Source organism: Culex quinquefasciatus, chromosome 2 (assembly GCF_015732765.1).
Source record: "Culex quinquefasciatus strain JHB chromosome 2, VPISU_Cqui_1.0_pri_paternal, whole genome shotgun sequence".
NCBI classification, from domain to species: domain Eukaryota; kingdom Metazoa; phylum Arthropoda; class Insecta; order Diptera; family Culicidae; genus Culex; species Culex quinquefasciatus.
This window is the reverse complement of record NC_051862.1, coordinates 218,334,112-218,348,860: the sequence shown is the minus strand read 5'-3', so window position 1 is coordinate 218,348,860 and position 14,749 is coordinate 218,334,112. Positions and strand designations below refer to the sequence as shown.

At 35.0% G+C, this 14,749-nt stretch overlaps 1 protein-coding gene across 1 annotated transcript in view; it reads left to right on the top strand.

Annotated features, from left to right (window-relative positions):
- The first annotated feature begins 259 nt into the window (after positions 1 to 259).
- The window catches only part of LOC6032156, a 44,667-nt gene continuing 30,177 nt past the window's right edge, over positions 260 to 14,749 (top strand). Inside the window, exon 1 of the mRNA XM_038257110.1 lies at positions 260 to 1,146. Coding sequence (XP_038113038.1) covers positions 1,002 to 1,146 — 145 coding nt within the window. The 5' untranslated portion in view covers positions 260 to 1,001. The remainder of the gene's footprint in view (positions 1,147 to 14,749) is intronic.

The window sequence follows — 14,749 nt, the reverse complement described above, 5'->3', positions numbered from 1 at the left end:
CAATTTCTTCTGCACACGAGAGCTAATGTGCATCATCATCAGTCGGTGAAAAAAAAGCAAAAAAAAACTGCACCAACTCTTCCCAGAGGCGCATCAGCAGCTCTGTAATGACGCGAAGAAAAGCATCAAAACGAGCCAACCCAAAGGCAGCGTGTGGTGAAGAGGGTCCAAAAAAAAAAAGCTCTCGTCGAGCCAGAAAGCTTTTGTGGTTTCCCTGGTTCGCGCTTCCAGCGTGCGATTATTCGTGTTGCGACCGTCGTCCGGGTTGGACCTGTCTCTCCGTGTTTGAAAAGTTTTTCCCGGTTTGTGCGTTTTTCCTGCTGCTTTGATTCGGTTTTTTTTCGCACACACAGTAAAGTGACCAAGATATTCTTGTGTGGTTGTTGTTTTTTCTTCTGACTCGTTGTGGGTGCCTGGTTCATCAACGAGTGCGAGGTTCGTCGCTTATCGTGTTGTGCGGTGATTTCAACGAGCTTCTTCCGAGTGGTAGAGTGTATTTGTGGTGCGTTTTTTTATTATTTCGTTTCCTGGAGTGTGTAATTGTGTGCAACTTGTGTGTGATATATGGAGAAGAGGTGAAGTGGATGCTGTTAGATAGTTTGTGGAACCGACTTTTTTTTTGCGCTCGCCGCAAGAATTCTTCTTTTATTTTCGAAGCAATTAGAGCTGTCAGGGCTCGGCTCGACAAGAAGATAATTAGCTTTGGTGCTTTCCCGCTACTGAAGCCGTCAGAGTGTCCAAACAGAGAAGCAAGAGCCAAAGAAGAGTAGCAGCAAGTGGTTGACCCAAATCTGGCCTTGAAGAGATTACCTTGTAGTCGGTGGTTGTGACCTACAGTGGGGCCTTATCTTGTTGTTCCGGAGTGATTAATGGTGTGCCAATGTGAATGAAGAATCGGTCAGTGGTGCTTCCGAATGACCCAACAACCGACCCGAATCCATCAGTTTTGAGTTGTTAAGATTTAGTAGAGCAGAACTGCAAGCAAGCAAGAGGCAAGATCAATGTTAAGGAGTGTCGTCCTGTTGGCCAAGATGGCCAACGGCTTCGGGGTGTTCCAGCTGCTGCTGCTGTACGGCTTCCTGGCCGTTTCGGTGCTCGGTCCCGGCAGTGGAACCGGCGTCGAAGGAATTCGCATGCAGAGGAAGGGTAAGCAAGCTTGTTTGTTTAAGGGGAATCCCGTTACAGTGCGAAAGATAGGAGATAATCTTGGGCCGGTTTCTGAACTGACTGGGTGTGTGTGTTTTCTTTTTCGGGGTGATGAAAATGTATCTCTTTCGCTATTAGTTTGGACGCTGCTGATTAGCATTAGCATGTCAAACGGAGCGCGTGCTGGGGAGAAGAATTTTGAGTATGTAAATTTTGGTGGAGATCTCCGTCTTTATGGGTGTTTGGAAGAATTTAAATGATAATTTTGTGGAATGTAGTCGGGAGAGAGTTTTGAATTGCTGGGGGGAATATAATTATACTGTCTGGTAAACTTGTTCAAAACCTGTCATAAATTTGATTTACAATATTTTTGCAGAAGTTGACTAAACGTTATAATCATCAATAAATAAATTTATTTTGTAACAAACTCAATGTGATGTTTTCCACTATGACATTAAATAAATAAATTTTATTAATTTTATTTTAATTTTTTTATAAATAATTTTTTTTTAATTTTAAAGCACTCAAATTTCAAATGCCGATGTCTCAGAAATCAAAGGTCCAAATTTCAATGCCAAAAAATAATCATTAGAAAAATTTATTATTGCCGAAAAGTTTTATATCCATTTGAAATGTTAGTCTTGATTTAAAAATTTCTACCATATTGTTCATCGTGTTGATGGTATAATCATATTTTTTTCATAAATTATGATTTTTGTATGTTATTTTAAATAATTTTTAAGTTAAATTCTTCAAAGTAGTGTAATAATGTCATTTCAAATTTTATTCCAAGTTTTTGTCCTCCTCGCCTCCTTCTAATCTCCCTAAAAAGACTGGGTTCAAAAAAAATAGACTAAAATTGACAATTTCATTGCAAAACCTTTAAAAATACTATACCATATAGAATACAGTAGGTATTGCTTGTTTATGTGTTTTTCATAATTTAAAGACTTTCAAAGCTTTTTACAAATTTTGAATTTTGGAACCACAGTCGAAAAACTTTTAGATTTTTCAAAAATAAATTTAATTGTATTTCTCAATTTTTTGATAGACGCACAACTTTGGCGATGTATAAAGCATTTTGTGATAAAAAAATTTAAATCAGGCTTGAAATCTGAAATTTAGTTTTTTTGTCCCCCTCTCGAGGAACAAAAACTTTTAATAAAACGTGTACCAGCTTATTGAAATTTCAAAATTTTTGAATTAATTCTTTTCAAATTTTTTAATAGTTTTCGTAATAATATTAATTATTACCTACTTTTCAAATGTTTTAAATTATGAAGAACTACCCATACATCCAATAGAAAAGCTGTAAAAGGCAAACTTATTTGAAATTGGACGAGCTTTCTGGTAAAAATATCCACGAGATTGATAAATCAAGTCTGTCTTATAGAAATCACCAAAAAACCACAAAAAACCTATTTTTTTCAACATTTTTATTTTTAAAACCGCTGTATCTTCACAAGGATTGGACACAGGACAATGGTCAATATGGAGACTTTTATGTAAAATTGTCTGGGAAATCGATTCTCACTATCGGTTTTTGAAAATTTTGACGTTTAGACCACTTTTCAAAAAAACTGTTTTAGTAAATGATTTTTGTATTTTTTTTAGGGGAGACATATCATCCTGAATTTTTCGTGATTCTTTTTGTCACATTTTGGGCTATTTTCACTACAAAAAAAATTAGCGAAAAAAAATCGTGTTATCACCTTAAAATTTAACTTTTAAACTTAAAAATTGAAAATTCTCATAAAATCGGCGTGTATTTTTGTTTCAGTGTATTTTTTTTCAAATGGCCAATCAAATTTCCTACAAGTTTGTCTTTGACCACTTTTTGATACGATGCAACGGCTTCGAGATACAGTAATTTTTAAATTACAAAATAAAAAATATTCAAATAGCTTACGTCCTTCCCAAATGTAATTTCTGAGTACAAATGGCTCCATATACACAAAAATGACTTACATAGGCTAAGGATAACATGTCTTAAAAGTTTCATTGAAATCGGAGAGGGTCGGGTACAAAAGTACCAGAAAAATTCCCGATTTAAGCTGGAATTGCTCTATAACAAAATGTTTAGTTATTTCTTTCGTATTTAATTTGTATTGGCATTATTTTATGTTCATAAAATATAAAATAAAAAAAAATGGAAGATTTTGGTAATATTTTCAATTATTTTGGCAATTTTTGCTGTGCAAACACTTATTTTGAAACAATTTGCGTCACTTTTTATGATAAACCAGGATCTATCTATGGCAAATTATTTTTTTTTTTATGATTTTCATTGTAGTGTTTAGGACGCAATTATAGTACTACATAAAACTTTACTCTTCCGGATTTGTGTTTCATTGCTCAATTACAGAATTTTAATTTGCATTTATCCAGCATATTTAATGTTTGATAATATTATCATATGAAATAATAATGTATATATAAACTCTGAACATTATCTTTTGTTAATTCTGTGTTTAGCATATTTCTTTTATCTTTTATAGATTTTTGAACTGTTCAAATTTCTTCTTAAAAAATAACATTAGCGTTTATGCACCAAAATAAAAGGGATGTTTTTCAAAAACACGGCCTAAATTGACAAAAACATGTAATTTTTCAAAATTTTCGCTCAGTTATAAGTCGAGCTAAACAACCAAAATTAACACTCAATTTTTATAAAAATAGTATAGATGATTTAAACATGCTGCTGAAACATTGTTGGATAATTTTTCTTCATTATTAATAATTGAAGTTAAGTGTACTGTTTGAAATAGTTTACCGATTTAACACCTAGAAATCTTTGTGGAACACAGAGCCTCTTAGCTAAAGTAAAACCCAATCTTAAACATTAGCCATTACTAAAATGAAAGATGAAATCAGTAATGATAGTTATCACCCCATCCAAACCTACATTGCTCACATTCCGAAAGGCTCGCTCAAATTGATTCTCACAATGAAAGCCAGTTGAGGAGAGAAAATGCATTTATAGATTCCCGCTACAAATAATTCGGTAAATCACGTAATCGATTGACCTGCAATCAAAATAGGGCACGTTTAACCTTCAAAACGCCGTAAATCACACACCTCTCCAAAGATATGAAGGCACGAAAAAATAAAAAACAAACCGTGAAACGCTCAAATTTCATCAAATTCTAACGAATCATCGCGATTTGAGTCGGAAAAAAGAGAAATAAAAAAAAACTGCATCACTCTCACATGGAAACCACTCCAGATGGGTGTGTGTGTGATAAACACACACACACATAAATCTTTCGAAAACTTGTATGCGTGCAAGATCGGGAGAGGAAACCTGTCTGGCTGGTAAAGGTGAATTTTCAAAACAGTTATAATTGCGATAACATCTGCGGCCAGCTTCTATTAATCACCTGGGATTTGGCCAACCAAAGTCCACATTTACACACACTTGCACGTGTGTGAAGGTGAGTTTTATTATCATTTCTATGTACTGGTTTTTTTATCGGGTTCGAGAGTGCCGATCGACCCATTTCCGGATATCGTTGGATTTTAACACTAATTAGCATAAATGGCCTATGAATCGAGCTAATCGCAAAAAAAATCAAATCAAAACTCGCCGAAAAGCATTTAAATTTGTTAAGGCACGTTGCCCAGTTGTGCGATCACCCCCGGATGATGGTATCGCCAACATTTGGATTAATTGGATTACGATTAAAAGGGGAACACGCTCGATCGTTATAAAAATGGCGCGCTGGAAAAAAAATTGCCAGTTAAAAGCATCATGCGGCACCTTTTCTTGCGGCTGTCATCGTCAAAGTCGTTTCTGGGGCCAAATTATCCAACTCTTTCTCTGTTGTTGCATATTCATCGCGAGCCAGGATATAATATTTTGCTTATGCAAATTTCCCGCAGAACACAGTTATGTGCTGGTGGAAATTGCGACCCAGTCGGCGCAAAATTTACATTTTTTGCTAATCGAAAAGAAATTCCAAGCCTAATTTTCCGTTAATTTTCAAGAATTCGGCCAGAGGGGTTAAAGTGATGACCCGCATAGCGCAAGAGGGCAATAACAATAAGTTAATTAAGGCCCAATTCGCGTTTGAAAATACCAGGCTCATAAGCATAAAGATCGCAATAGGGGGAAAACTTTCTCCGAAATGGGCGTGGAACCAATTTGAGCTTTAGTCGATGCGTGCCGGTATGTAGATGCGACTAAAGTGGCATCTACAAGATAGTTGTAGGGGCTTGCGCTGGAAATTACTATGCGATTGTGGGACTTAGTGATTACGCTTTAACGAAATGATTGATTGAGCAAAATGTGGAGTTGGAGTTTTGATAGGGATGCAATTGAAATTTTCATCAATTATTTGAAAAATAAGTAAAATAATAGTAGTTTATGCAACAAGTTGCAAAAAGAAGATTTTTTCAGCACGAGGTTCACCGAGTTGGATAAATACGACAAGTGCTGAAAAAATCAAGGTTTGCAACGAGTTCCATACAACATTTTTTGCATTTCTGAAAAACACCCATTGAGTGAAATTATAAGTCGAATGTTCATGTATTTTGTCAATAAATCGTTTAAATCAAAAAAATGTTGAAAAGTATTACTTTTCAAAACTAGTGCTGTAAAGTTCAACTTTTCAGCATCCATTTCAGTGCTGAAAAGTAGAACATTTCAGCATTTGTTTTGAAATGTGTTTCTATTCGATTCTGTTATTTTTGGTAGATAAAAGTAGGCTGTTTCGTCACGCGAGAATGACAGGAAAAGTAGGAAGTTTCAAGACGGAATTGTAAAAATACGTTTTCAATTCATTTGCAGAAAAATGCTACGCAATTTGTCGCCTTACGGTTTTGCAAATCAACTTTTATATGTATTTTTTTATTTGGATGGTAAGGATTCTCTATGGCAAAAGTAGTAATTTTGAATAATTAGTTTATTAATACAAGTCTCCATACAATTTTTGGGGCTGCTCATTAGGGGGCCCAGATAAAATGATTGGATTTTTTTAAAGCATCTGTGCCAATCGGGATCGAGTTTTACAGCTTTGGTATGTTCTACAAAGTTGTATAGCATTAAATTTCAAATAAGAATCTCACTTTTGGGAATATTTAGATAAAGGTAAACACACCGTGCAGACCAAACCGTAAGAAAATTGGGCTTCTCATACATTTTTCCGATTTTTCCCATACAAACTTCACCTTCGAGTATCAATGGGTAAATGTTGACCGATTTTGCTCATATTTGGCGAAGAGTCTTAAAATAGGTCAAAAAACAATATTCAGCTTGAGGAACGAGGTTTTTAAAAATATCCCATACACAAAATGAGCATGGGAATACCTATTCGTAAAACTGTATCTTGAGACGGAATTTTCTGGACGATTCAGTGTATTCGGCAAAGTTGTAAGCTATAGTTGGACGTTTCAGAAAAAAGATACACGGGAAAATATCCCCATTTTTTTTGCTTTTTTATATGTTCTAGGAGACTAGATAAGCAATAGGTAGTAAAGATATGGTCAGAAGAAAAAATAAATTCGTTTTTAAATTGCAAAATATTTTTAAATAAAAAAAAAAAACAATATTAAATAATTGTCGATGATTTTTTTTATTATAAAAATATTTCATGAAGAAAAGCACCTCGGCAAAAATATTTTTGAATAGCTTAGTAAATTTCCTACTATTTTTCCTTTTTGACAGCTTTTAAATAAGATAAAAACTTTTAAAACTATTTTAGAAGTCGAACTTTTTTTTTTGAAGAACTGCTCATATTTGAAAGAATAGAAAAACTCACCAAAAGATTACGACAGTCAAGAATAGGTTGTTTTTAAAAATAAAAATAATCTTCCAAAATATTTTAGAAGTCGAACTTTTTGTTTTTAAAGAACTGCTTTTGTTTGAAAGAACTCGAGCAGACGGAAATAACTTAGGAGTAGCATTCTTTGTTATTTGAAAATACTAGGCCAATAACATTTTATGTTATTTATAACAAGATTTGTTATTCGCCGTTATGATTTTTTTGTTATTGGATTGTTATTGTAATAACAGACTATTAACATTTTACGTTATTTTTCGAACAAATCTTCGTTATTATTTTTTGTTATTTTAACAACTAATCCGATCATCCCAATAACGTTTGGAGTTATTCTTCCATAACAAAAAATGTTATTCTCATGTTGTTTTTGCTGTCAATCAATATAAGACCAATAACAATTTTTGTTATGATAACATAAACTGTTATTGAACTCTTATGCAAAAATGGATTTTTCAAGATTATTCCATAACACTTTCTGTTATTTTAACAGTATTTGTTATTGAAATGGCATGAATTTAGTTATTACCGTCTGTTCGGGAATGGAGAAACTCACAAAAATTTTATGACAATCAAGAATAGTCAAACTTTTTTTTTCAAAGAACGGCTCAAGTTTGAAAGAATGGAAAAACTCACAAAAAATAGACAACAAACAAGCTAAATTTGTTTTTAAAAGTTAAATAAAAACTTTAAAAATAATCCGTAAGTCGCTTTTTTGTTTTGAAAGAACAGCTCATATTTTAAAGAATGGACAAATTCAAAAGTCAAAAATAAGTTGTTTGAAAAAAAAAACTTAGAAAAAAATAGGAGTAATTTTTTTGATATGTTAATGTTTGAAAAAAAAAAAAAATTAAAAACTCTCAAAAATATTACGACAACCAAGAATAGGTTGCTTTTGAAACATTTTTTTTGAGAATTCGCCTTTTTTAAAGAACTGCTCATGTTTGAAAGAATGGGATAACTCACAATATTATTAGAAAATATTATTACAAACACAATTTTTTTAGGGATGGAAAACTTCTCCAAAATGGTTTGGAAGTTATTCTGTTTATGAAAAAAAAAAAATCATTTGTTAAAGGATGGATAAACTCACCAAATAATCGGATTTGTCGGCAAAAATATATTCGTTTCAAGAATGTTTTAGATGTTTATAATTATTATTTGTTTCATTTTTTCACATTCGATTTTGTCTTTCGACCGTTTGGCATTCTACCTTTTGTTTTTCGACCTTTTGTTTTTCGACCTTTTGGCATTCGATTATTTGTCCGTTCGACCTTTTGTCGCACATCTGTTGAAGGGCAAATTTGGAGCTCTTCTTCCATTTTTTATGTAAAATTGTATAACAAAACGAATGCAATCATTGGCTTTTTGAAAAAAATCAAACCTCGATTTTTTAAGTCCACTTACATTTCGTGACGTTGCAACGCTCTGAAAATACAGATAACAGATGAGTAACGGAAAATAGAGGAATTTTTGAAACTATTTACAAACTGCAAACTAGATGCCAAATAGGTAGGAATTTGGTTAATTAAATCAAAGTGAGATGCATTACGTGCAATCGGCAGTTAAACTGTCTACTTTGATGGCATCTCTGTACTCATAAATTAAATTAGAGATGAGCTATAAAAGACATCAATGCACGACCAAGAGACGAACTCTTGCTATCAGGATGAATTTCCGTTTTCATTCAACTGTTTCATAAACCAGCTCGAAAAATTCAAATCCTTTGCAAAACTTTCCGATAAGCGTTTATGATCACGGCAGTAAACATAATTCTACTTTAATGCCAATTCGTTTTGCACACGCGATGGCGCAAAAAATAGGTTATTCCAACCACCATAAAACTATAAATATTGCTCCTCTCGTTCTTCCCTGCTTAGAGTCCAAAGTCCCAATCGATGCCAAACCGAAAGTGGCAAGGAGCAGATTACCGGAATACCGCGATGTGTGTGTTTTTATTAGCCCACTTTTACTACTTGCTCTCGAGATCTGGGGGATGGGAACCTACGAGGATCGCTCCCCGCTTGGTTGAATCTGCTTAGCACGATTATAGCGCAGTTAGGGTGGAGAGTTGTGATTTCGACCAATTCTCAACTTGACGGTGCAAATTGCTTTCTGGCCCGGGGCCATCCCACACCACTCCCGGTACACGATTATCATATTTCCAGCATGCATTCATAATGTGATGTCGTATCGGAAGGAACCAATCTCTGGCGGCGCGGCCGCGGCATGTCGGTCGTTAAATCGCACTTTATAGGAAGTTTTTTTCTTCTGTTAAAGGGGCATCATGTGTGGCACACCACCGCGGTATTGTTGTTGGGTTAAATGTGAAACTTTCAAGAAGACACACCTTCCCTGAATTGGTAATGACCTGGAAGACTCGACTTCGGAGTGGAGTGCGGAGAACCTGTTCCGCCCGATGATGACCGCGACGCGACGCAGGTCTGGTGGCCATGCAGGTCTTGGCACATATTTATGGGCAAGGGCATAGCGAGTAGACAATGTTGGCGGCTTATTGTCTTGCCAGTCAGTGGAGTTGTTGTTGTTGTTTCACGCCATATACGAGGCGATGCATGGAATGCATCGTTCGGTCCGGTGATTCATGGAACGTAACGGAACGGGCGATAATCCAAATTTATAGAAATTTATGTTCAAGGGTTGTTATTATAGTTCAGAGGCTACAGAATGTCAATCGGAACTAATACCGGATTATTTTTTTCTAGATTGTTGGAGAATTAATAAACAGAACAGTAAATAGTAGTATTTTGTTAGCATGATTTTATACTAACTTTAGTTGAATTATTAATGTCGTGTCAGCAAATTAGAACAATAAATCACTCCAATATCTGTTGCAGTAAATCATAAACAAGAACAAAAGTAAGAGCAAAGAACTAATTCATTCCTAAACTTGACGAGATCCAGTCAAATCCAGTCACAAAATCAACGCCCTGAAGACCGGAACTCTTCACCATCCAGCACCCCGTAAGGAAGTCTGTTTAATTGTCTTGAAGAGCGCTATCTTTCTCACGCACATTTTGCGCGCCCAAATTACATTATGAATTGTATCATTTTACGGTCTGCTGCCGAAGCCGGTCCGAGACTCGGATTGCTTGTTTTTGGGCGCCTGCACAAACACACCCATCAACCACTTCGCTTAAGGTGTAGCAACAACACACAAATACTCGCGCTGAAGAAAAACAATTATTTTCCGCGAGTTCAGAGCTCACGTTTGTGGTGCGTAACTGTGTTCCCCCGTGTGGGTCTTCCAGACAAAACCGCACAAGTACAATAAATCATAGTAAGAATTTTGGGTGTTTTTCTTCAGTTTTCCTCTTTCTGAACCCGTCAAAATTGACGGGCAAAAGCATAAATTTTTCGAGTTCTCTTTTTTATCTTGTTTGAAAAGAGTTAGTTTTGGAACTGTATACAACACTTCCTCGAAAGAAGAAGTGCTGCTTTCCGGCTGCGAGAGTGTTGTTTTTACTTGAAAGCTATGTACAAACATTTTTCAACGAAAGAGTGAAGAGCAAACTGGGGTGGGCGCCAGAATCTTGAACCACGTGGTGTGAAGTGGGGGTGTTTGGGAAGAAAGGTGAAACATTATAAAAATCAAGGCAGCCTTGAGTTTTTGTTTACGCAAAATATAGCTCAAGCATGTCTAAGTTAAAGTTGCTTTTGAAGCGAGTTGCGAACAACATTTTTTCATGCAATACAATATTGATACAATATCGTCCGGGACCGTGCACGGAGAAAAAAGAGTTCCCAAGATCGTGAACACCCGTTCATGAAATTGGGAACCACGAACAAACTGTTCAAATTCCATGGTACGTTTTTGAAAATCGTACCATGGCATTTGAACACTTTGTTCGTGGTTCCCAATTTCATGAACGGGTGTTCACGATTTTTGGAACTCTTTTTTATCCGTGTGGTGTAGGGGTAAGCGTGGTTGCCTCTCACCCAGTCGGCTTGGGTTTGATCCCAGACGGTCCCGGTGGCATTTTTCGAGAGGAGATTTGTCTGATCACGCCTTCCGTCGGAAGGGAAGTAAATGTTGGTCCCGGTCTAACCTAGATGTTAGGTCGTTAGCTCAGCCCAGGTGTAGGAGTCGTCTCCCTGGGTCCTGCCTCGGTGGAGTCGCTGGTAGGCAATTGGACTAACAATCCAAAGGTCGTCAGTTCGAATCCCGGGGTGGATGGAAGCTAAGGTGTAAAAAGAGGTTTGCAATTGCCTCAACAATCAAGCCTACGGACACCTAGTTTCGAGTAGGAATCTCGCAATCGAGAACGCCAAGGCAATGCTGTAGAGCGAATAATTTGATTTTTTTTGACAATATTGAATTGCGATAAACACTCTTTGAATGGAATTTTAAGCCAAATGTCCATGTTCAAATCAAAACTATATCGAAAAGTACCCGAGCAGGGGTAAATAACACGGGAATACCAAATTTTGGTATTACTTGGGCAAATAACAGCGACCAAAATGTGCCCTTGGTTGCCCAGTAATAGATGGTAAAATACCATGAAATCATACCAAAGTCTTGTATGTGGAAGGGCACAACAATACCAAACCACGTTATTCCAAAGGTAAAATAATACCACAAAATAGAACCATTTCAATACTAAGTTGAGGTCTTCTGGATTTTTGAAATTTGCTTGAATATCAAAACTTGGTATTGCCATGGTTTTAATTTTAGGTATTCGCAGGCCCTTAGAAAATCATATTTTGGTATTTCTGTGGTCTTCCACATACATGATTTTGGTATGATTTCATGGTATTTTACCATCTATTACTGGGCAACCAAGAGCACATTTCGGTCGCTGGTATTTGCACAAGAAATACCAAAATTGGTATTTTCATACCATTTTTAGTGCAGCGGTTGCAGTTAGTGAAAAAATGGAAATGATTCATATGCAACAGCCAAATCTACTCACCTGATGATTCCATGTTGTTCTTAGTGATATTCTTCACCACACCGAATGCATTTGTCATTGATGAACGGCCTGTGCTTGAAGTTCTTGAAGCTTCTGAAAAATAACAAGATTGAAAAATAAGTGTAATTAAAATGAAACTGAATTGAAATTCAGAAAAATTCAATCATCTTTAGATTGACTCGTTTTTCAAAGTATTTGGTTATCCCGACTCAGGAAAATTTCAACGTTTTTGAAAAAAATATTTGTGGGTATACCACACAAATTTTTTAAATCATCTTAAACATTTTTGGGTTTCAAGTAATTTTAGCGCAAAATTAATTATCTCGTCAAAATTTTTAAAAAATTTCCCATAGTTTCAGAGAAAATTGATGAAACCTTTCAATACCAAAATAATACCAAAATGTGGCATCCTGACTTAGAAAATTTTCCACAATTTCAAATCATTTCTTTAAGGGGTATATCAAAAATGTTTAAAATCATGTTTGAAATTTCCTGTTTTCAATTAAAGCGTTTGCTTTGAGACATCATTTTAGCGCAAAATTAATTATTTTTTCAAAATTGGTCAACATTTTCCCATAGTTTCAGAGGAATTTGATAAAACACTTTAATACCAAAATAATACCAAAATGTGTCATCATGACTTAGAAAATTTTCCACAATTTCAAGTCATTTTTGTAGGGGGTATATCAAAAATGTTTAAAGTTAAGTTTAAAATTTCCGGTTTTCAATGAAAGCATTCGTTTTGACACATCATTTTAGTGCAAAATTAATTATTTTGTCAAAATTGGTCAAAATTTTCCCATAGCTTCAGAGGAATTTGATAAATTACTGTAATACGAAAAGAATACCAAAATGTGGTATTCGATCATTGACAAATTCTGCAATTTTGCAATATCAAAACAACACCTTAAATTGGTATGATACCACATTTTGCTCTTGCATAATCCTTAAGACAAATTTTAAAGGGTCCAGAAATACCAAAATTTGTTATTGATACCAGAGAAAGGTATTATTACGCATTTCCCTTGTTATTTACCCATGCTCGGGTACAGTCATCCCACATATTCGGAATAGTGGAGCCAAAGTGGAAAAATCACAGAAAATAGTTAATTGAACAATTGAAAAGTTTAACTTTTCAGCACCCTTATCAGTGCTGAAAAGTAAATCTTTTCGGCTTTTATATTGAAATGTATAACTTTTCGATTCTGAGCGGTTCTCTACGATTTCGCAATTCAACTTATCTTTGATTTGGATGAAACTTTGTCCAGGCATTCTCTATGTAAAAAGAAGTCATTTTGCATCATTAGTTAGGGAAGGTGGGGCAAGACGACCATATGGGGCAAGAGGAACAATCGCTCGTACGGCCGTAATTTTTTACAATTTTGATTATTTCCAGTATGAGGAATTGTTGCTAGCAATGCAATTAGCTGATTCTACTACCACATAACCGCCAAAACGACGTAAACGCCACGGAGCATAAGATTTAATGAAGTTTTTTGGCAAACCTTTATTTTCTTATAACATTTGGAAAGTACAAAATAAGACCTTGGGTTCGTTTTAAGGCTCATTTTATCAAAATGCAATTTTTCCTAGATCAGTAGTGTCCCTACCAATGACTTGCACCTATTATAAAGTATGATTTAACTTTTGGTTATATTTGTTAAGAGCTTTTAAAAAAATTTGTTCAGGTGGGGCAAGTGTACCATATGGAAAAAAATACGAATTGCTGCAACAACATATTTTATTGGGAAGTAAATACATAAACGAACTTAATAACTGATAAACAATTGTTTAAAAAAATGTCCATACAAAATATAGTGATATTATGAAAATTTCCTTGTTTTCATCTAAGTAATAATCTTTTTCGTAAAAACGATCAAATTTTTAGTAAAATAATATTCTTTAATCTAAAAATGAAAGAAACGTTTCAAATACATCCTAATCTGATGTACACAGAAAAAAATATTTCTGTAAATTTACATTATTTATCATGTACCAAAAGGTATCATGATAAATGATGTATATTTACATTAGGTTCATTGGAAATTTACATTAGATTCATTGGAAATTTACATCAGTTTTGAAAATTTACATTAGTTTTGGAATTTACATTACTTTTGGAATTTACATTAGTTCAAATCCACTAATTCTGATTGGACAATGAGAATGAGAAGCTCGACTTGGATTGCAGTAGGAAAAGGGTGTGACCTATGTTCTATTTAAAAATGATTGAAGCGGGCAGCAAAAGGAAATTCGGATTTTAAAAAAGTTGTTTCACAGGTAGGGGACGCTTTCTCGTAGAAGGCCAAGTTGAATAACGCCGGACTGGAATCGAACGAACGACGGGTAGAATGTTCGGTGTAACTGATGCTACCCGCTGCCGACTGAGCCATCTTCGCATTTTATAAACGATCGGCTAAAGCATCAACTTGTTCAGGTCGAGGCTCAGGCAGTGGGCCAGCGAAGTATGAGAGCGATAGAAAGAGAACCAAATATAACTATTTTTAGTTCGGGTAGTTTTGAAGTCAACGTTTGGCAGAAATACATTGGATATATGATTTACATTAAATAGGAATTTACAGGAAGCTGAACACGGGTAGAAATTCATCAGATTTGAGTTTCCATGCTCAACGTTTCCATTAGATTCATGATTTACATTAGATTTAGATTTACATTGGAGTAATTTCCACGACTTTTTACTCTTTACATCATATTTCAACATTACATTGAGTGAGTTTACATAAGAAACAGTAATTACGTGCTGTGTAAATTTACATATTTTTTTCTGTGTATCTAAGTGATAACAGTTCAATTGTCAGCAAATTAACATGTTTTTTCATGCATTGTTCCTCTTGCCCCAACGGGTTGTTCGTCTTGCCCCACTAGTTGAGTAGA